We start from the raw sequence: 23743 nt of genomic DNA on the forward strand, positions 1-23743 counted from the left end.
ACAAACATACGTTCAACAAACATACGTTCAACAAACATACGTTCAACAAACATACGTTCAACAAACATACGTTCAACAAACATACGTTCAACAAACATACGTTCAACAAACATACGTTCAACAAACATACGTTCAACAAACATACGTTCAACAAACATACGTTCAACAAACATACGTTCAACAAACATACGTTCAACAAACATACGTTCAACAAACATACGTTCAACAAACATACGTTCAACCTTTTGAGTTCAGAAATCTCTTCAAGGTACTTCAGAAAACTTTAATCACAATTACTCATTATTATAAAAAGCAGCTTTAATTACAATTTGGTATTACCAGAAGTCCCTTCCCATTCAAGGCATGTACCTACAATATTTAAACACTGATACCTTATCAGCACCAAGTTTCTGTCCTGTGATAGATCCAAAGGGGTTATGTGCAGTCATGAAAACAAGTACCTCACGTACCCAAATGGCCTCCCCTGATTTAACAGAGCTACTTGTGCATGACACCACAATTACTTTTCCCTTCTTCGCATTTGATTTTTTGCATTATTTGTCTTCAGCAGTTACATATCCTTCCCAGATGATGGTTCATTTTATAGGAGTTAGTAGCTCCTACGTGACTTTACTCAATTCTTCATCACATCAGTCAGCTACTGAGTTGCGATACACTGACATAACTACTTGAAAATGCTGGCAAGAGGAGGAACATACCCCTTCCCTGACACATTACCAGCAGAACTAAGACTATGTATTATCCACTCGTTACTTCAGGTTATGGTTTGCATTTTCTATGAACAGCTTAGTGCACCTCCATAAAGACCTAGAATGTTGTAAAATATGGAAACATACCCTCATTTTTTATTATTGTTATGGTTAAGGAAATTTTTTTCCATTTAACTGAAATTTCCCATGTGAATCTGTCGGATTGAAAAGATGAGCAGGCTTCTCAAAAAAAAAAACCAACCAACCAAAGAACCACAAACAAACAAAAAAAAACCCAAAAACTAGACAGAAAACCCCTATAAAACACCTCAGGCTCTTCCTGGTACCAGCAAATACAGAGGAAAGAAAAAACCCAACCTTTTCTATTTATATTCTCAAACCATATGAGAATATTAATAGACTGACTTAAATGTGCACACACAAGAACACTGGTGCAAGTTGTGATTAAAAAAGAAACCATGCCAAGATTCTGGATTCAACCATGCCACTAAGGATTCAACATCACAGATTGAAGTTCTCCAAAAGAACCCAAAAGCAAAGGGAAGACTTGTCTTCCTAGAAATGAAAACATTATACCAAACCTGCACCTGCTTTGATTGTTCTTAAATCAGAGCATCCATTCTCAGAGTTCTCATTCCACTTTCTTTAGTACTTAGTAGAAGAGATGGAAATAAAAGCATGACTTGTGGAGTTTGTTTTCCATTTTTTGGCTTTCTCAAAAATTTCCAGAGACAAGGTTACTTCTGGTTACATCTTTTAAGCACTGTATCACTAGGCAAACAGTATTTAGAGAACATACATATTTAACAGAGTTGCATCATCATTCACTGGCCACTTGACAAGTTTACAGCAGTCGTAATAAAGGAGTGGTTTTAATAAATTTTTGAACTGCTGAAGCTGTTACGACATACAACATTACTAACATCACAGACATTAAAGCACACGTCTTTATTATCTGTGTCAGCTAACAAAACAGACAAATAATAAAATATAAGGTAAAGCTCTTATAGGAGTGTGAATAAACAAATATTTTACTAAATGTAATGCAGTCCTCTCAAGAAGAAAAAAGGTGAAATGAATTCATGGGTATTTGAATTATCATCCAGTATAATAAATTCCTGTTTAGAATTAAATTACCTCCTCTGAGCGTAAAAAGGATAATCATAGGCTTTCTTACTGCCACAGTCTTTTGTAAATACTGAAAATAACTTTCAAGCTATGATATTGTCACTTCAAAGAGTGCTCATAAAAATTGTTCCAAAAATTGTATGTAAAATAGCATCAGTAACTTAAGTACACTTTTAATTGTCTCTCCATTAAGGTGGCTTTTTAAATATCACATCAAAATAAAAACATGACAAGGAAAATCACAGGTAAAGAGATATGCTATTCTGATAAACTAAAGAAAAGATAGATTAAGCATGCCAAAATCTTCTCAAATTCCTTAATAAATAAATAAATCAAGCAGCAGAGTGACTAATCCTTCCTTAAATAAATAAATAAATCAAACAACATACTGACTAATCTCAGAACCTTAAATCTGGAAAACATATACCTGCTTGGCCACATAAAAACAACTAAACCATGAAGCCAAGCAACCTTGCTCCCTGTAAAAACCAGAGCCTAGCATTCAGAATCTACAAACACAGCTTCTGGTTTGTTAGATTTTAAGACAGCTCTAGGAGAAGACCCTTTGCACCAGTTTGGCAGGACATCTAAGTATCTAGAGAGAACAGGACCAAGCACAGGGCTACAAAGGCTACGTAAGACACTCAGATTTGGATTATGTTTAGACTTGCTTCACTTTTATAAGCAGTAAGAACTCAAAAGCCCAAACATTTGTGCAGCTACCAAGTCAATCTACCCGATTAGAGATGCTCAGATAAGCACAAAAGATGAGAATGGGAGATTTATCCACCCCACTGAAAAAAAGGACTTTGTAAGAAGTTCCTCTTCAGTGAGAAGCCCAGCCTCAGGTTTAGCATAATCACAGGAAAAAGCCATATTTGAGTGCCCTCTGAGCAGATGACCTTGTAGGGTTATGGGATTGTTTTGTTGTTGTTTTAAAGCTGAGGTACAAGGGGTACTGCAGGGATAAGTGTATTCCCATACAGTTTTTAATGGAATAAATTTAAACTCAACAATAACAGATGGCAATGAAAAACTTGAGCAAAGAAGTAAAGATCCAGATATGATCAATTCACCTATCACAAAGCAGTATCACTGGATGGGTCCAAGTCTTGCTGGTATCCTCCTGTTTGTTATACGGAGTTAACTCTCCATTAATTATACTTTTAACAGCCACCATGAGGTACTGCAGACATCTACTGTCTTACCCCATACTGCAGCCCTACTTCTGCAAGGCTTCCTTGCCAATGACAAATGGCTCTCATGAGCTCAGAATTTCTCCCGCAAAGGCAACCGCATGACAGAGACGTCCCACCCACCCTCACCAGCACTGCCACAGCTTACAGACTGATGGCCGCTCACGTGGACAATCATATTCTTTTCTATCTAGTGTCATGTGGCAGAGCTACAAACAGTAGCAGGGGCATGGGAGCTACGCACCCCAACTCTGGAGGGTCACTACCCCACTCAGTGTCATTCAGGCAGTATCCACACAGTCATCTTTCCATATGGAACTTTTATATCCTGCTATGAAAGGGCTGAAATAGAACTGACCTCTACAGACATGACGAAAACAGCCATTCTCAATAAACAGATTTTCTAACTAAAAATATATTCTAGGAGTACAGGCTTAACCTCTTGCTAACCTCTGTTCACTATTCTGACCAATTATTTCATAGTTCACCTGTCCATTACCGACGAGAAACTTGACACCGTGCCCATTACTCAGATTCACCTAGATCTGAAAAAGCTCCATTTCATATTCGGCACAGCAGCACCATCATTCCTCCACTCTCAATACCTATGCTCAAGAATCACCGCTCCATACTTGTGCTCATTCTACTCCTTCCCCAAGCAGCTGCTAAAAGCAATTAAGACAGAGTACCAGGCAAGACAGACTTCTGATCCAACCTAATCTGGCAATTTTTATGTGCACCTTATCTATCCTACTAATCCTCCCTCCCAAATTACAGACACTACCACACCACGCATGCTTATGCAGCCCACACTACAGAAATATTCACCTGCCTTGTACAGCTCCACATTAGAGTACTGAACCATTAAACAAGGCTTGTCAATCATTCTCTACACTTGGAAATTCATTACAAGAAAAGGGTGGGTTTTTTTTTTTCCTCCAGAGAATGACACCACAAGATTTATACCAGAACAATTATTCCAGTCCACTACTAGATCGGTGAATTTCCAAAAGGAGGGTGGGAGAGAGGCTATGTCAGTGAAAGCACGATCAGTATTTCTACACGATATTTTTGTTTTCGATGTCAGATGGATATCTCCAGTCTTCATAAATCGACAGAAATTCTACTACGAAGCATCTATACTTGATACATAGTACACAGTATGACAGACCTACCAAGGCAAGGAAAAGAAAAGATTACCAAAGATCACATCTGTTGTAAGACAAGTTTGGCATTCTCTTCCATTTCTGCACACAACCTTTTCCAGATTATGCCGATATTCCCCATTCACCCAGCAAATGTGGGTAACTGTTGAAGCAGCTGCAGAAGCAAGAACCTCTAAAAGACCCTACACACCTAGGTACCACATAAAAAACTGCACAGATAGTTAAAATGTAATAATGTTTTATGTATGCTATGTAAAATTTTATATCCAGTAGCCACCTTTCTAAGAGTTTATACCCCATATTAAGCTTACTCTAGATAAAAAGTCTTGATCAAGGCAAAATTTAAATTCTCACCACATCTATTAAAAATATACCATGACTTTAGAAAGTATCCCTCCCAGTAGCCATGCATAACAGAGCTTATCCGTGCCACTGCCTGCAGAATCAAGGCTGCAGACTACGACTGTAATGGCTGGCTCGCAACCTAAAATGAGATCTGAATGCACAGCAATACAAAATTAGAAAAGAATGAAAGTCATAAAAAAGTTTAGTACCAGCCAAGTTCAACATAACTTTCTGTAGGTAATCTGCCCACAAGGTCACACCATCAGTTAAATACCGTTTATCATCTCACGGCTTTCTTTCAGAAAGGCCTTCCTTCTAACAGCAAAGAAAGAACTGGAATTTTCAGGCAAACCAGTTTTTCAACCTAAATGCACAGAGGGATTAAAAACGGGGTTTACACTGGAACCTGTCTGCTCCATGAGGCTTTCCTAAAATTGGAGCAGATACCTAGCTGTTACCTAGGAAACTGCAAGTAAAGTCCTGTGTAAACTATCGGGTCGTTTAACAACCAGAAAATTAGAAACTAAGAGAGTAGTAGCTCAGTACAGAAGTGATTTACTGCAATCTACAAGACAAACTCAGTCCCTAAGTACTTCATATCCTTGAATCAAGCAAAGCTGGATACAAGCTTTGAAACTTGGGATTTCATTTCAGAAAGAACTTTCAGGTTCTTTCAGAAAAACGCTCTTATCTGCCTTCATTGAAATACAAACCTCAGCACTGGCAACAGCTGTGTCTTCCAAATATGCAGAAAGCTACAGATTTTGTACGCACCACCAGAGACCGAAGCTTACTATACACGTATAAAGACTGCCATGTACCTGACTTAATAACATTTCCAAGCGGCATATCCCGTTCTCTCCCTTTGATTCTAGTTCACGTGTGACATCAGGATCTGGGAGATTTTCTAAAACACCATTTCCAAACAAACAGAAGTAGTCAAGCAATTCAGTTACCTGGAAAGAAACATCACACTACATGACCTGCTCCTTATCTATGTGAGCATATTTTCCCTCTCCTCAAAGTTTCCACGGTATCAGCTGGGAACGCGACCCAAGAAAAGCCGAGTGAGCTGCTAGTCTTGTAGCCGTCACATCGTGTAAAATTGTTGTGAGCAGGATGAGGCAATGATGTGCTTGAATGATAGCAGCTGTTCTGCGCTGGCATCGCCACAAGCAGAGCTGTAATCACAGCCAGGTGCGATGGTGGGAATTTTGGGGGATAAAGGCTACGCCTGCACCTGTGGCACTCGGTAACTTCCAGCCACGCAATATTTGTTTTTTAAAGACCATCTGTCATTTTGACAAGCTCCCTACCTGAGCGCCACTGGAGCGAGCTGCCTTTTGTACTTCCTTAGCAAGGCCTTTCTCCCTTTTGTACAACAGCCACTTTCAGCCTCCTACATATGCACTTCGTAAACAGAAGGAGGATACGGTAACTACGGTGTAGGAACCACTGAATGGTAAGAATTCGAAACCCTCCTAGTTACTGTGATCAAAGCTAAATCCTTCAGGACGATTATCTGCACCAGAAGCCTGAAAAAATCCTGCCACTCGAGTACTTTTATACCGCATCTTCGAGATAATGCACGATTTCCCCTGTTCCCGAGAAGGGCTCCCTCCAGTTGCACATAACTACGGTGAGAACATTTTAACGGGGGCTGTCGTGCTTCGCCATCCACCCGTGCAGCTTCGGGCCTGGCAACTAGCCGCGAACGCAACAGATCTACGGAGAGAGACCACAACTCCGAGGCCTTTAAAAGGAAGATTTATTCGGAAAGCAAAGAAAAAAAAAGATAAATAAGCCTACTCGAGCACCCATTTAAACAACGAGAAGTACATGCGGTGCGCGCAAGGGATAAGAGACGCCAAACCCACTCGCGCCCCAGCGCCCACGGCCGTGCGGACCGGCGGAGGGGCAGCGCTCCCGATCCGGCGATGACTGCGCCGCTTCTCTGAAAATACCGCCCCCGGAGGGGCCGCCGGCCTGGCCGAGGGGCCGCGCCGGGCGGGAGCGGGGTGGGGGGGGCGCGGCGGGGCACGGCCAGCCCCGGCCCCCGCGGCCCGGCTCGGCTCAGCCCAGCGCCGCCCGGCTCGGCCCGGCCCGGCCCCGGGGGTGCCCCGCTCCCTCCGAAGTTCGCCCCCCCTCTCCCCGGCAGGTGCCCGCCGAGGCGGCGCGACCACCTCCCCCCCGCCCCGCTCCCAGCACAGTTCAGGTCGCCCCTTCGCGCCAGCGTTTGGAGGCGGGCACGGCTCCGGCCGTTCAGCGGCGGGACGCCTCCGCTACCCCCCTCGGAAGAGGAAGGGCGACGAGGTGTCCCGGGCAGAGCCACCGGCGCGGCCCCGGCAGGTGCGGGGGGCAGCGGGCGCCCAGCGCCCCACCCCGACCCAGCCCCCAGCCCCGCTTAAGTTCCCCGGCAGCGAGGCGGTGGCGGTCCCCATGCCGGGCAGCCCCCCCACCCCCCCCTTCACCCCGAAACCCCTTCCCGCCCCCGCCGGGCAGGGGCAGCGCCCGCAGCCGCGGGACGCCCGCGGGTGGCGGAGCGGCGGCGGCAACAGCAAACACCTACCCGGAGAGCTTCCCAATCTTCACAAAGCTAAACACATCCATCCATGCAGCCGGCTAGCTCTGCCCGTCACACTCACTCACTCCAGCAGCGGCGGCGGCAGCAGCAGCTCCATGTCGGGAGAAGGTTGCGTCCAGCGGCGGCAACAGCCCTGGCAGAGGCAGGAGCCGGCGGCGGCGGCTGCTACCCGCCTCCGGCAGGGAGCTGGGCGTGCAGCATCCCGCAGGAGCAGCGTTCATCTGCGCGCAGCCCTCCCCCTCGCTCCGCTCCCCCCCGCCCCGCTCTCCGCCCGCCTCGCCCCCTCCGCGGGGTAACTCAAGGCACGGGGAGGAGGGCTGCCCCCGCCGCGCCGCGCTCCGGGAGGCTGAGGCGGCGGCGCCCCGCTGCCTCTTTGCAGTGTCCCCAGAGGAGGAGGGCGGGGGGGACTGAGGAAGGTGGAGGGTGCAGCAGAGGGAGTTTCTCCTCTCGCCGGCGCTGTCTCCCCCTCCCGTGGGGGAGCGGAGGGCGCAGGCGGCGGCGGCCCGGGCGGGCGCCGCCCGCTGGCTCCAGCCTGAGGCGGCGCTGCGGCGGCCGGGAGGGGAGCCGGCCGGGCCGGGCCGGGCCGAGGGGCCTTGGCGCCCGCCGCCGCAGGGCTCCCCGCAGGGCACCACCGGAGCCGCGGGGACGGGAGGGCAAGGGGTCGGGGCTGGACGGGGTGCCCTCTCTCGGCCCGCCTGCCCTTCCCCCGGCGCTGGGGGGCTCCTCCCGGCCTGGCAGCGGCACCCCGGGCCTCGCAAGGAGGCGGGAGCGCGGAGCCCTCCTCCGGAGCAAATGCTGGGGAACGCGGGGAGCCCCCTTTCCCCCGGCCACCTCCCCTCAGGGACCGCGCTGCTGCATGCTTCCCTCCAGCGTGGGGAAGGGCCTACTGGCCTCGCACCTGCACTGGGCACTCGTCAGTGGCGGACCGCTACACCGAATCTACTGCCTGGCTGTCCTCGCCATCCTCTGGCCTCTCCACCCACTCCAGAGAAGAGACTTGGAGGGATGGAGTCCACCTGGTTGGTTGTGACAGAAATGTGTAATTAAAATCAAGCGTTCTTCATAACGTGTCCCATGGAAAAATGATACACCCAGACGTCCTGGTGCAAGAACAGGAGCGACACGCTGCCTTACACTTCTGCCCTGCACCAGGCTTCAAAAGAGATGCTGGGGTTTAGCTATCCGTAAGCTTCCTACGAGTGAGCAGGACAGGAAGGCAGGTGAAATTCAAATTCGTCTTTACACAAGCTCCACACTGCGATACAATAAATCTCTGCATAGGAATGGATTTTCTCCACCTCAATGTTTTGATTTGTGGTTTTTGTTTGCTGAATAGATTAATCCGCTCTTTTCTTCCTGCCTTTACAGAGTTTCGGTTTCTCCTGCAGGCTTCCCCCTAAACTCTCCCACCAACCAAGAACTTCAGAAATGGCAGTAGAGCCCAACATGTAGACTCCAGCAGCCAGATGAAAACAATGCGCTTTTTTAATATTAAAACGTGAATTGATAAGAGAACAAAAAGAACAGGCAGTACAAACACTCACTGTGGATTGGGTTTCAAACTATTCTATAAAACAATAACAGCAAAGAATGATTGATTACCTGTTTACACTGGGAGAGCATTGAACTGCTAGCTAAAAAACCACTTTCTGGCCTACCATGGGTGTAAATGGTTTGGGCATGTTCTGAAATGCTGTATGAAGTATTTTATGCTAGTGCAGCAAAATATTTGTGTGGTTCTTACATGTAACTATTCATTGTTACACCAGATTTTTTAAAAAACTGCAGAACCTGTGCCTGTCATTCAGGCTGCTCTATTGATTGGTAAAAGTTACAAAGTTAACACAGTTTCAGCTGGTTAGAAACTGATTTATTTATAAAACTGTCATTATTTATTTATAGACTGAGCAGATAGGCCAAGATCCTACAACACTAGCTGAAGCTGATGAAATGATATACCATATATAAAATTAAGCACATATGTTCTGTATCAAACAAAGCTCCTGTCTTGAACACTTCATGCTCCAAGGCTTGTCACGTAAAGGTGCCTTAAAGCGTAGTGGTGAGAGCCAGAGACGTGAAGAAGTTCTAAGGGATCACTAGAATTTCTGCGGTTTCAGGGTCTTTCGGTGGAAAGGCAAATGTGATCCTAGGATATGTTGACTGAGGTATTTCCAGGAGAGAGATATGGAATAGCAGAAAGCATAAGATCTGATCAGAAATGCCGTACTCAGCTTATTCAAAAAGTACATTTGAGAAAAATGAGAGCAGGTGCAGGAGGATGCTAAAAGATTGTTAAAGGTAATGAAGAGTCAGTCTTGTGAGAGGAGACTGAAAGAGCTCTGCCTAGCAAAACAAAGGCTAAGAGGTAAAAAAGATTGTTGTTTATAAATATATCAGTATGGTAAACACAGGGTGTGTACCCAAAATGAAAGGGCATTATGGAAAGTCATTAAAATTTGAAACAAAGCTGAAATTATCTTCTCTTTCTTTGGCATTCCAAACAGATAGATGAAATATTGCTATTTTTATAGCTACTTTTATATTTTTGTTTTCCTAGGCAGAAGCTATTGCAACAGTACAAATTTTCCAGAGTGGCGATAGAGAATAGCTGACATCCTGGAGGTCCATTTATAGCCATATCACAAGAGTCTTGCTCCCAGATGTGCATTCATGAACAGAGAACCCAGACAAGTGTGCTTCTTCCAACCATGCTGAATACAGGTAACTTTCTGAAGCTCTGCTGTGTGAGAATCACACACGGGGAGGAGACTGGGGTATGAGAGCGAGCAATTCAGTTCATGGTTCTTTGGGTTCTGGTGTCACAGCAACTGGATATAAAACTGCGTCAGAGCTGTAGGAAAAGGTTAAAATTCGCCTACCCAAAGATGCAAGATGGTGGGTGTCATTCTATTTCAGGAGTAAATGTTGATACATGCAGTTTGGACTGGCTTTGGAGCCATCATCTGTACGTTGAAAACGTATCTTGGTATTCTGTCTTCATTTGCAGGAACATCAACTAGGCAATGTCGTGACTGAACTCCTGCACGTGCATTTCTACCTTTTAGTTACTACAGTGGGATTCTTCTCACTAACTACCAAATTGAGAGGTCCAACCTCAGCTAGTCATACCCTACCTCTGTGGTGGACAGGCACCCGTCACTCCAAACCATCTCCTAGAAAAAGTGACGTAAATTGCCTTTTGCAGGTGCTTTATTTTCTCTGTCAGCTCCAGTGAGGGGAAGCCTAGATGCCTACTTTTGACTGTCTTCCAGATGTCTACAGTTAGGTGAAATAAAACCCATTTGAAGGTGACAAAGGTACATGTAAACATTGAATAGAACAGACAGCCAAAGACAGCAAACCAACATGTATTTAGTATCTCAGTAACAAACAATAATTGAACATGAAGTTCCTAATCTTCAAGCAGGAATCTGACATCAATTCCTGCTGAATTCTTAGCTGGCTTTTTTTAGAATAGCATGGTAAATATCGCTTTTTGAGGATGCTTTGTTACCTTTTTATTACATTTGCCCAAAGTAATCTAATTAGGACACTTAATACTAATGTTTTGTGTAATCGTAGATATCCTAGTGTAGACTGTGAGCCAGTAAAAGCCCTAATTTCATATAGTACGGCAGTTTCAGATGCATTTCTAGAGAAGGGAGTCTTTGTCTCATTTTATAACGCTCCTTGTTTTAAAGGAAATGACAGACATACGTAATGTGCATAGGAATGCTATGCCATCCTAACTTTAAAACCAATTAAGTCACTATAAAGACTTAATTTTTTTAATTCCCTGATTGTTTTGGTCCTAGGGAAACTGCTGCGAAGATGCAATGCAAATATCTTTATGAATGATGTGAAGAAGCATTTACTTTTGTGTTCCTGGGTTTTAGGGTTTTTCATTTTTCCTTCTGAGGCACCGAATACTCACCGGAAGCATATGCTGTGGGCTTTTCTGGGTACCACACAGCACAAACTTTTAGCCCTGCAGCTGGACCAATAGTATCTGTTTTATTACTTACAAGATGAGTAAAATTTGATCCTAGGTAATTTAAATGAAGACAGGTAGAATCCTAAATCAAAGACATGATCCCTGGAAATGGCTGAGGTCCTGTTTTGATTTGAATACTTCTGGAGATCTCACCAGTTTTCCTCTCACGTAAATTAACAACCCATCTCTCTAGTTTCTTTAAGGCTAGTCAAGTGAGATTTTTTAATGATTTGGAATCTTAAAAAGGTACTTAAAAGTGCTGTATCTCACCTTCGAGATTGTGTAAAATTCTTCAAGATGGAATGGTTTTTTACCCCGAGATAACAGCTGAAAGTTCCACAATTTTTCTGCAGTGCTTGATGATATTACTCATATCCAAATGACAACAATGTTTAGAGGAATGTGGTAATAAAATCCATTGAGTAATGAGGTGTTAATACATAGCTGGTGATGCGAAGTTTCTGAGGAAGACATTTAGTCATTGTGATCTGGTACTTACTGAATGTTATTTCTTACTGAATACTTACTGAATGTTATTTATAACTGAATGTTGTAGTAGCATATGACTATGTCAAGTAGTAAGTTCTGTAATACTCTGGGCTACTTGTATTTTAAACCGTTACATTCTTTTTTCAGCCTTGAGGCTTCAAAACATGTGTTTTTCAGACTCCATGTCTTTACCCTGGTGCTTACTATCTCTATACAAGTCCATGTAAAAATATTGTAACTGTTACAGATTTTCTCTGTGTCCGTATTTACAGCATTATCAAGAAATCCCTCTGCTTACCTTGAATCTCTACAACCAGCTTCTACACATCATTTTTGGCACCTGTCAAATAGAGTTTTATCAGGCATATATTTCATTGACCCATGCAGACTGATAGGAACTAAATGTTTTCAATTTTGCTCTATAATTTAGTGCGGTAGACATGACATGTCACGTACAAATGCACAGTTAAATCAAATATGGTTGGAAATTTTAATAGCAGACAAGATTTTCTTTTTTTGCCGGTTAAGAAACAAATAAATGTAGATGCCTAAAGGATACTGAATTGCATGGAACAAAATAAGCATGGCTATTACAACTGGCGCAACAGTTCTGCAGAGGCCAGCCACGCATAGTCAAACCTATACAAGCAGGTTGGTTAAAAAGACAGTTAACAAAAACTGCTGGTTGCTCTTATGAACTGAAAAGTCTTGCAGCGTATTTAACCTGATATTAAAAGAAATGTTTCCATATGTTGCAATACACAGATGAGATCAAGATAAGGAATGGGACCTTAGGCAACATAAAGTTAGTAACATTTTCTGCTATAATATTAATGCACTAGTTATTTTACAATAAACAGGTCTTCACAAAAAAAGGAGTCGCTTTTCTATAATGGATATATCTGTAATATTCAAAGCAGAATATGGAAGGAGCAGAGTTATCTACATCGGCTCTTTTACTGACAAAAAACCCCAATTCAAGAAAACCTTTGAGACATGCTTCTAAGATCAGTCCTATTCATGGCATCTCTTAGTCAAAAATATAACTTGAAACAACTGCAAAGTTAAGCATGTGTTTAAGTATTTTTTGAATAAATATGATTTCACAAATCATAAGAAAATATATGAAGATGAATCAGAAAAAAGAAATGTGAAATGTTAATGTGCAAGTAAGTGTGCGAAAAATGTATTTACAATAAAGGGAAAACTGAGGGAAAAGTAGAACCTCATCCACCCTTTCTCAAGGCAAATCTGAATTCTGCCATCGGTTTCTTTCATACTTTAACCAAAATAGTCTGCAGACTGAAAATTTTGTGGCAAATTTAGAGAAAATGATCAAAGTATGCATTTTAAAATGAATAAAATATTAAAAAGCAGGACTGCCACTGAAGTCTTCCCAGTATTATCTATTATGTTATTCAGCTGGGGTTAAAGTGATCAAATGTGCAGTGAATTTTAAAAATCAGAGACATATTCTCTTTTGTATTAAGACATCATTGAAACAAACTAAGGACAAGACAGTTATATTAGAAACATATTGGGGTGGGGAGCCTTTATTTTTTGTTAATAGTCTGAAGTTTAAAATCTTTGGAAATATTTTTAAATTATTGTTATTTGCCAGTACCAGAATATGATTTCAGTTATGGCTTTTAAATTTGCTAGCTTGCCTGTCGATGAACACAAAGTATTTGTTTTGCTTTCCCTGTCAGTATAGGACATTACCATGAAACTCAAGAAACGTTGCAAACTTTTGTTCTGTGTGGATTTTCCTGGGAAATATCTGCAACCATCTGAGTAGAGAGGGGAGAAAACAATTTCATGAGAGCAAAATAGCTTACACTCAGAAGAGAAAAAAAAAAAGCAAATTTTCACAATGAATAGAAACTTCACAGACGCAGTGTTAGTATCTGGGTGCCAAAACCTAGTTTTCTCAGTCCATATTTAGGCATTTGCAGATAGGTGGCCTACTTGTCAGTAATACTAAATATTCACAAATGAAAAAGAAATTGCTAGTACTTCTAAAAACCAAGCAGTTTGTGCAAAATTGCCAGAGTATTTGAAGAGCCAAACTTCAGCGTGTAGTTTTGAAATTTTCAGCCTATATTTTTGAAGATCGTACACACCATATTTTATCCACTGAAATGTGTTCTTTTGATCTTAATTGCAGGTTTAATAAATCTAGACCCATGAATTATATGCGAAGTCTCAGGCAGTGGGTAATTACTCTTAGCTTAGGCAAGTTATAGCGCACTGCAGCTGCTATTCCTGACCATAACAGCAACAGAACCACCAGTCTGTGTGGATCAGGCATTGTTCTCAGTGTAACTGTGTGTATTCAATGTGTGTACAGGCAAGTATATCATGTGGCTCGCATTAAGAATGCTGTTTTCTTCCAGGTAGAAGAGAAGACTGCAAATCTGTCTGCAGAATAAAATACGGTAAGATAGTTACTTGTTCTGCATACTGAGTAATGTGATAAGGAGTCTTGCATGCTCAAGGCACTTCTGTTTATTCAAGTGACCACTGGTGAGAATCATTGGGGATTTTGATTTTGCTTAGGCTATGCAGTGCTTCTAGGAAAGCAACTAAGTCCCTAATGCGGCTGAACAATAAATACTGGAGAAGAATTATCATGGGAATCAGCTGTATGGAAAGACCAGTGGGAGCCGCAAAGCTGAAAGGACAATAACATGCCATAAAGTTCACAGAGTTTTCTTAGGAAAGTGTGCACAATTTTTAGAAATGCATTGCAGTCAATAAGAGGTGTTCTGTAAATACAGTGCAATTAGGAAACTGTTTATTTACCATGTTGTACAAGCCTAATGCTTTCGGTTAGGAGGAAAGAGAAAACTAGCATTCTAATACCCATCAGCAAGTGGCCTAAGACATGTCTGAGTAATCTGCACGTGAAGGCACTTGTGCCATGTTTTCTGCTAACCAAAATATGTTTGCCCAGATCATTAAGACACATTGACCAGAGGGTTCCACACATGTACTCTCTTCTTTGGCTACCAGTTCCAGTCTGGATGAAACTTAAGGACCTGTATTGTCTCCATGCTCGTTATCTCAGACCTGTCTTACCCTTACCCCTTTTCAGCACTCTACATCCTGAGGTTGAAAGCAAGGAGATCAGCTGCAGGGCATTCCCCAGGAGAGGCCATTTCAGCCTAGATCATGCACCTCAATCACACAAGTGGACGTGTGCAGCTTCTGGAGTCAAAAGGGAGTCAAAGAGCCAATGCACAGCATAAGAATCATCAGTCTGAGCAGATCAGCTTACAGGGTAGAGACATTTTAGAGCACAATGCAAGATCACTTTCTTTGTGCTCCCTAGTAGAAACAGTCTTTAGAATTCACTGAAATTTAATCATCTGCCTCGTATCACTCCTTTTCAGAGTAGCTATTTTGGTGCTATGTGGGGGTTGTCACAGAAATGGTTGCCTAATTCTGATCTAAATTTTGTGATGTGCAGCCAGATCTTCTACTGATAAGCACTGTACATACGAATGTAATAATAAAGGGAATTAAAAGTGGTTGTGTTTCATGAAAGAGCAGTGACATACTTACCAGATATTCCTAGCTCTTGCAAAAAGAAACCTAGCACAATTTCCGCAGAGCCAGTGGAAAAATGAGTGTACATCAATGCACAAGTTCCCAGTGCCTGCCCTATCTCCTTAGTTTCAGTAGTTACAGATAATGGTTTTTCAGTAGGGTCCAAGAAATCAAAACTTGTTCCATGCAAACAACAGGCATCGGTGTTTTCAAATCACTGCTGGCCTCATAAAATGGCTGAAGTTCAGAACTATTTTGAAGCTTAGCAGCCAGAGAAGTATCAGTGAAATTGCCAAGAAGCTTGCTGCTTCATGCAGCAAGGAACACAGATCTAAATGAGATTTCTCCTTTTTTCTTGTAGAGGAGCAATAGGGAAGGGGGTGGGGAAAGGAGCTGCTCACTTTATTTTCCCTGAAATATACTGTGGCTGTAGATTTGAATCAATCCAATGAGTGCTTTATGAGTGGTTTTAAGATGATATAAATGTCCAGTTAAATGCTTCTTGTGTTTCTCTGCTGAGATTAGTACAACTCTATGTTTACAATACGCCAATAGTGGGGTTTCTGGACAATTCTTTCAAGGTTAGGTTAGTGCATGTCACCATTTTGTTACTTTACACAAGCAACACTTCGGTTTTACTGGTCCATGAGGTATTTTCCTGTAAGATTAAAAGATAAAATTCTTAAAAATAAACAAAACCGAAGCTCCAGATTACTTTTTAAAAATCTAAACCCCACTTTTGCTACAGGATTTAATTGGTAATTGATCTGATGGGACAAGCCCTATGTTTCTTAAGGCTGGGTAATATTTCCTACTAGGACTATATTCTTTGCTTCTTGGGACAGACCATAGAAAAGCAAATTATAAACAGAGCTGTAAAGGTCTGGATCTTAGTGTGTAGTATTTGATATCTTTATGACACAGCAGGGTAACCTGCTGGTTTTAGGGATCACCTAGTTCAAACTTTTTTATGTCCAATCCCATTTTGTTTATCTGTTCTTTATATAATGCTCAGAGATCTAAATAGTGGGTACATTTTGAAGATCTAATATTGTACAATTTGAATATGCATTTCTCATAATTACTTGCCATATTTTTATTTTAAAGTTTTATCTTTTATATTTTTTCTTTTTAAATTAACTTTTTAAAATATTCACAACCAACGTCAAATCCTTTTACAGTCTGCAAAGGGGCTGATACTAACTGAGTTTGCATAATGACTCTTGGTTTTTTCCATTCAGGACACTGAATAAGAATAATCTGTTGCTGTGACAATTAATTAAGAAAATTAGTCAGGGTATATAGACAACAAACATGCAAGAGAAAGCAGATCTCCAAAAGATTTTTAACATTAACATCAACTTTTTGCATATATAATATGTTGTTGCATTATTGTATGAAGAGTGCTTTCGACAGCTCGATCAATCCATCTTTGTGTTTATCTGGAAAGTCTCTCTTTCGAAATGTGGACCAAAATTCTACTCATACTGAGCCAGGAATTAGCCATGCATTCATGACAGGATCCCAATTTGGTCAAATCACTTGGAACGGCCAAGACTTTCTACTATGAATTCCCCAAAGAAAACTGAAACCTAAACACTTAGCTTTTTAAAAGGGAGACTAAAGAAGACGTAAAGAGAAATTAAATTTTCTACAGAGTCCACTGTGTTTTGAAGGGTAGTCCATGGTTGTACCTATCTTAACAGCTTGCTGAATAGCAGCAAATTCTGCTTTGTCTGTTCTAGTCCTCAACAAATTCCCCCCTTCACCTCGAAAGCCTGCTGGGCTACTCTCTCATCCTCACTGTAGTCCTTCAGACCATGCATGAGCTCCAGGCTCCCTGCTATAACTTTCTTGCTCACTCCATCCTGCAGTCTCATGAACCTTCTCTTTTTGAGGACCCTCTGTAGCCCTAAGGGAAGGAACAGTCTCCCCTTCCTCCAAGAGGTCCCCCTTCCTAAAATGAGCACAACACATGCTTTGGAGAAATAAATCAGATAGATGCCCATGAAATTCCAAGCTAAGTCTGCTCCAGCCTTTGAGTACCATTGCAATTTAAGACTGCCTAAAGAAACACATCTATGAGAGAGATGTACGACATCTGGTTTAACACTGCCTCAGGATTAAATTGGTTTAGTATAATTTGAAAACGTGTCAAAAGTTTGGGAGTTTTTAAACATACAAGATTAAAAATATATCTTTAGTTGCATCACACCATCCAATTGAATAATTATTCTGGTTATCCATCAGGCCAAGTCAGTAATGCTGGTCATCCTCCAGGGCCCCCATTCCTCTTATGTCTCTGCCAGATGAATGGCCAAATTGTCAAAAAGCCATTGCAGTATGAAGATGAATTAGAGTCACACAGTGGGGGTCACCACTACCCCCAGCAACTTCCTGCTTAACATGTTTACCACCTATTTTTGAGGAACATACTCTACTTAACTGAAAGTCACCCTACAACTGTAGTTCTTTCCAGGTCCCTATGAGGTCGGTGGACACTGACTACAAGCATTTCTTGAGGGCAATTCTGTCCATCTAAGGTCTGACTGGTTGGTTGGTTGGTTGGGTTGGGTGTTGGTTTGGTTTTTGAGGGGGGGGTTTGGGGGGGGTGGGGGTCTTCATCTCTCCAGCACTGGTGGTGCTCCTAAGTTGCTTGCCTCAGGTAGCATCTGTGCTGAGGTAAGCTTGCACCATTCATCAGTTTGACAATGAGAGTCAGCTGAAGAGTAAAAGGAGAGGAACAGAGGATTATGGTCTGGTAGGCTGTGTTAAAAGAAGAACCTGTTATACCAAATACAGACACTTCTGTGGTTGAATCCACACTTGGCTTTTGGTGCACACGATCATAGGTGATTTTACCCTCATTCCTCAGTATAGTTTGACACAGTCTATCCTGCCAAAAGAGATTCCCAATCTCTTGGGCACTTCCTCAATATTGCACTCTTGTTTGGCTTCCTGCTTGCTGTTACACCTTTGAAAGCATTGTATCCATTTGGGTCCAGTCCTCTATGGACTGACACATTTTTCTTTACCTTTTTATTGTTTCTTTTTAGCATTAAAATAACTTCAATGCTGTTTGCAAAGGAGATGCAGTGCACAGTAGTAACATGACTGCAGTCATTTGAAGTCAAGACATGTCTGGGCAAACCGGAATGATTTGACACTGAATCTAAATCAAGGCATCTTGCCTTATTTAAATGGAGATGTAGTTTTAAATGGAAAGCTAAATACAGGTGAAAGAGCTCCTAAGGAGCTCTGGCAAGTTTAATAAGGTTATTACTGACATCGTAACTTACATTGTAGTTGGAGCTCTGGACTATGTGGTCAAAGGCTGCAGAGATTGCTAAGATCTCCGACCTGAAGAATTTATGATCCAGTGGTCTGATTCAGGCAAAATATCCAACAAAATCAAATAGGAAATATGTGCGAAGGAAAGCCTACATAAAGGAAGCCTAGGCACAAACCATTAACTCAGATTCTTTGTGTCTATACACTGCAGCGTGCAGATCTTATCAGCTCAGTCATTCAGAAATGATGGATCGGAGCCCAAAGCATCATGAGGCTGACTTTAAAATAAGATTTTTAAAAGTGGTACATTGCAATTTGTTTCCCTTCTGGTCTCTAAGCTTTTAGAGAGCTGTTGGTTAATGCTTTCAAGGTTTCATCTGCAAACCTCAGGGCTGGAAACTTGCATTTAGTGGTATCGGAGCTTTCAGGCAACAACACTTATCAAGAAATTGAGGTTGTAAGGAAAAAAACCACAAAATATTGTGAGATTAAAAATAAACAAGTGAGCTGGCAACCTTGGATACAGTAAAATGTGAAACTTTATATTTTAACCAGCGTTACAAAGGTGTGATAACTCTCAGAACACTTTCAGGGTAAAGTACTGCTCTTATTCCCTTTCAGTACTTAGGAAACAAAGTGGGTTAGTTTTCTGATATCTACCAGGCAATCTTCTAAATGAATACATACAAAGTATAAAGAAGTAAATAACATATTGCCTAAATCTCCATTATGAACTCAACTAAATCCACCTTATGCATCTGGTACAAATTTCTGTGCACTCGTCTATCTCTTCTTACTACAGTAAATTTGCTTCTCGGACAACCGTCCTTTCGTTACTTCATAATGTTATTATTTTGTGTTGGTTAAAGCACTGCCTATTCAATACTTCTATGCTAACTAGTATTTTGCCAGTGCTACAAGTCAGGAAGTTCCTCCACAGAAACAGTGGCAGAAGCTTAACTGGGACTAATCTCAAGCAGCTGCTAGAAATTTCATCACCACATTACATTGATCTTATCTGGGGAGGGGAGTGAAGACTCCTGTAATAGCACTGCTAATACCTCTCTCTGCTTTAAAAGCAGAGGAATTGGGAAAGTCTGGGAAATGAGCAATTGGTGTGCTGGATTAGACAGGGTGCTGGGCCATCTTGTTTAGACTCTGCTCTTCCCAGAAAGGTTGGACTAGATGATCCCTGAGGTCCCCTCCAACCTGTGATTCTGTGATTCTGTGTGTGATTCAGTATCCTCTCTCTGGCAGTTCCAGTGTTATATTTCCAAGGAGCCCCATGGAGATGTCTGTGCACACACATGAAAACATGCATGCAAGTCTCGTCCCTGTACCTGAACAAAGATCGACTTAAACCCTGAAGCACAAGTCTTAATAATATCCATTCCAAATTATGTATTGCATTTAATTGTAATTCTGTTTAATCTTGATTCTCATGTAATCAAAAAAGTCTTGTCAGCAGCATTCACTCATTAAATCATTTTTTAATGTCAAAAATTATGCTTTGAATTTAATCTAGGGACAGACTTCTTACATAAGAGTGCACAGTGCAAAGTTGAAGTCACACTCTTCCCAAGTCCTTCCACAGAAATAAGCGGCAGCCATACTTCCCCAGTGGAGGCTTCTGGGTAGTAAAGAAGAGTACTAGCTTTAAGAGACTTATATTGGTCCAATCCGTTTCAGAGGTAACAAAGCCGGGGTAACTCTAACATTACATTAATACCACGTTCATTCCATTCATCCCACTCTGCACTTTCCACTTGAGACATCAGGTACAAACCTCTGCTATCCTCTGCTACTGATTGATCTTCTGCAGTTCTTGTTTGACTGCTTGATAATGAAATTCTTAAGGCAGGGGAACAGATACAAATTCTATTATCAGCAACCTGCCAGTATCTTTTCTCAGTCTTTTGCAATAAATATTGTACAGAATTTCCCACTGAAATCCCAATTTCGGCCCACTAAGTGGGAAAACTGAAAGACCTTAATACTGTTAGATAGATGAGAAATCACCAAGTTCAGAGTCATTAGCCCAGTGGTGCCAATACAGCTCAAAACACTGATGACCTCTTAGACGAAAAGGAGTAATGACCACGCTGAGCTCCACAGCGGGCTACACAAAAGAATCATTGGGGCAGCAGAACAACTGATCATATTTTTTTGTTTGGATCTACTCCCACAAAGTAGAAAAAGGAATGACTGGTAATTGCTAACAAGGATAGAAGGCAGAAGTAAGCTATGAAGATCACCCACAATTTAGGTAAATATAGTCAGCGTAGACAATATAGCCAAAGGCACAAGCCAGTCACTTGTTTGTTTATGCAGCATTTTAGAGAAATTTAGAGAACAATGTGGAGAAATAACGATAGTTTTTCAGAAAAATTAAAAAATTACACTATAATGCAGCTTTCTATACCATGGTTGCCTAGTTACAAAGCAGAGTCCTTGGGATGACAGGGAAAATATTATTCATACAAGTTTAAAGCCCCCCCCAGATATCAACAATGGCTTGTCTATAAACCAGGGTAATGCAGGCATATAGTCTGAAATCTCACAATTTGCTAGGACTAGGCACAAATATTTTACAAAATTTTACACCCTATTTGAGATACAGCATCTGTTTCTAGTTCTAAGTTTTTCGTGTCAGATCATAAGCAATCACTATACAGAGTTCAGAATCTGTCAGTCAGAGATTTTAGACCACTGAGGTGGACAGAAATTCAAGAATTCAAGGAAGCAATAAGAAACAGATTTTTTGTAGTTGTTTTGTTAAGTATGGTAGTCTTTGAGGTGCTGAGCATGTTGTAGTATAAGAACTGTCTCAACACAGTGGGAAGGGTAAAGGTAAGGCCAGAAGTTTTTTAAAAAGGAAAAAAAATTATGCTCTTGTTCTGTAATTGATTTTGGGACTCCAGCAATTTAGTCTGAAGATTTTTCAAGTTTGTATGCAGTCTAAGTTAATTGCATGTCTGATGTATACAAGGTTCACCAACAGGAACGTATGCTGCCATGCTTGGTCCTGTGCAGACATCCTTGGCATCTAGATGTAAACCTTCCAATTTACAATTTAACTTCAAAACACCTCTTCTTTACACAATAAGAGCAATAAAAGCATTCAGGAAAAATGATATTTCACTCCTTTTATCACTGTGATTACTGAATTGTTCTGCAACTTGCAAGAATAAAATAAGACTTTTGAGCCGAAAGATCCAAGTCAGTCTGCTTCCTGAAATACCCAGCCTGTATTTCAGCCATCACAGGTAATCTCCGGGATCTTATTTGTTCCAGAAACAGTGAACTGGTAATTGCATGACAATTTAAGGATAGACATAGCTATTATTAAAGCTATATGCTTCTACAGAGACAAAGAAATCCAGATTTCTGTATTCGATGATTAAGAGTTTCTCCATTCACTCCTATTTCATAATTTATATTTTGATGCTAACGTAATTTACATGAAAGATGTTTTGTTTTGACATTGTATTAAGATCTCTGTAAACTCTGACTGGCTTTTTTCCATGGCTGATATTTTTTACACCATCCTATTGTAAATAAAATAGACATTTACTGAACAATGCACAGTTTCAGTAGATGGCTTTGATAGACAGTTGTCCTAGTAAGAATGCTAAAAATTTCCAGAATCCGATTAAAACGAACTTTCTGTAAAGTTTCATTATTTTTTAAAGTGTAGGATAGTTTGTTAGAAAAGCAATTGGAGTCATAGAGATATTTTTTTATTTGTCTCTCTGTAACTATAAGAACATGATTAGACAGATGTTCCATTGAAGATTTGTTTTAGACCAATGTGATTTAAAAGGACTGAAAATATAATATCCTTTAGAATTAAGTTTAGTATTGTAACTCTGAGAGAATTTTAACTATATTATAGCACACCAGAGAGCTTTCTCTAAATTAATTAAAATAATATTAAAAGTGAAACTCTAAGTTCACCAGATAAAGAAAGACATCAAGGAGAGTAATATTGCAAGAAAATACTTTGTGAACACTTTCTACCCATTATCCCTCTTCATATTTACTGTCAAATAACTTAAATAAATACCACCTAAAGGAGCATAGTAATAAGATTGCTTTAACAGGGGTAAGAGTGCACTCACTGCGCAATTTTTAAATTTTATTCTAAGACTGTGCTTCTGAGCTAGGGTTTGGATTAATTTTAGCGTAGAGGCGGCAAAGTAGCTACTCCAGCAATTCCAGTTAGTTCCTTTGTTGGTTTATCCTTTGGTAAATTCTGGTGTTAGTTTGTATCAGATGTTAATCTGTATAGATCTGGTAATCTGATAGTAGTGTGAGATAAATCACAGTGGATGAAAGGTGTGATGCTTTATGTGAATTTGCTGTTGAAAAAAAATTATAAGAACATTCAGCATATTAGATGTATACTACCGAGACCAGTTTATTAATTTTAGGAACTCTACATATCGGTAGCTGTGAGATGAATTTACATGTTAGTTCTGGCCACAGTAGGTCAGAAAGTAAGGAATACAGTGGCTGTAATTCTGATTTTTAACATGGTGAATGTTGCTGCTGATAACGATTTTGAAACATGAAATCTCTTAAATCTGTTTTGGAGTATACTTTTCTGTGGTCCCCTAACTTTTTTTGATTCCACTTGACCTTAAAAAATATAGTGTGAATGTAGATAAGAAAGCTGGCTTATTCATTTGGCATACTCAAATATGGTAAGAGTGGTCCATCCTGATTATGTCCCAAGTGTCAGTTGAGGCCTTGAGAGTCCCAGAGCTATTTCTAAGAGATTTGTAATGTTCTTTTTGTAAAGTTTTAACCTTTCTTTAATGTTATTTTCATTATATGTTTTGAATCATCTGGCTGATTAGTATTACCATTTCTGTTTCTTCTCCATCAACTTCAAGAAAGCATTAGCAACATACCTTAATGTCTTTGTGGTGTATTGATCACTGTTCCTTACTGTAATACCACTTAACTATAATATCACCTTCATGCATCGTTGTATGTAGGTATGTAGGTATGTAGGTATATATATCTATATAAAACAGAAGTGGTTATCTCTCTACCAAACACTAAAAAATCTTCTTTTTAAACCTTTATAGTCTAGGAAAGTCTTCTACACCATATTTTCATACTGAAGCCCATAAATTTTCCTTGCAGGCCGAGGAAGTGCTAAAGTATACATATTTTTTATTGAATATATTTGCTATTTTCCACTGCGTCTAGTCAGAAGCTTTGCAAAATGGAGATACTATTTTTCTATTTTGAGT

At 41.0% G+C, this 23743-nt stretch overlaps 1 protein-coding gene across 2 annotated transcripts in view; it reads right to left on the reverse strand.

The window, feature by feature from the left end:
- The window catches only part of FRMPD4 (FERM and PDZ domain containing 4), a 313673-nt gene extending 306310 nt beyond the window's left edge, over positions 1-7363 (reverse strand). For both annotated transcript variants that reach the window (XM_064475449.1, XM_064475457.1), the window contains exon 1: positions 7136-7363. In XM_064475449.1, the coding sequence (XP_064331519.1) occupies positions 7136-7176 (41 nt within the window). In that variant the 5' untranslated portion in view covers positions 7177-7363. The remainder of the gene's footprint in view (positions 1-7135) is intronic.
- Between the last annotated feature and the right edge of the window lie 16380 nt (positions 7364-23743).

This window comes from Phalacrocorax carbo, chromosome 1 (assembly GCF_963921805.1).
Source record: "Phalacrocorax carbo chromosome 1, bPhaCar2.1, whole genome shotgun sequence".
In the NCBI taxonomy this organism is placed as follows: Eukaryota; Metazoa; Chordata; class Aves; order Suliformes; family Phalacrocoracidae; genus Phalacrocorax; species Phalacrocorax carbo.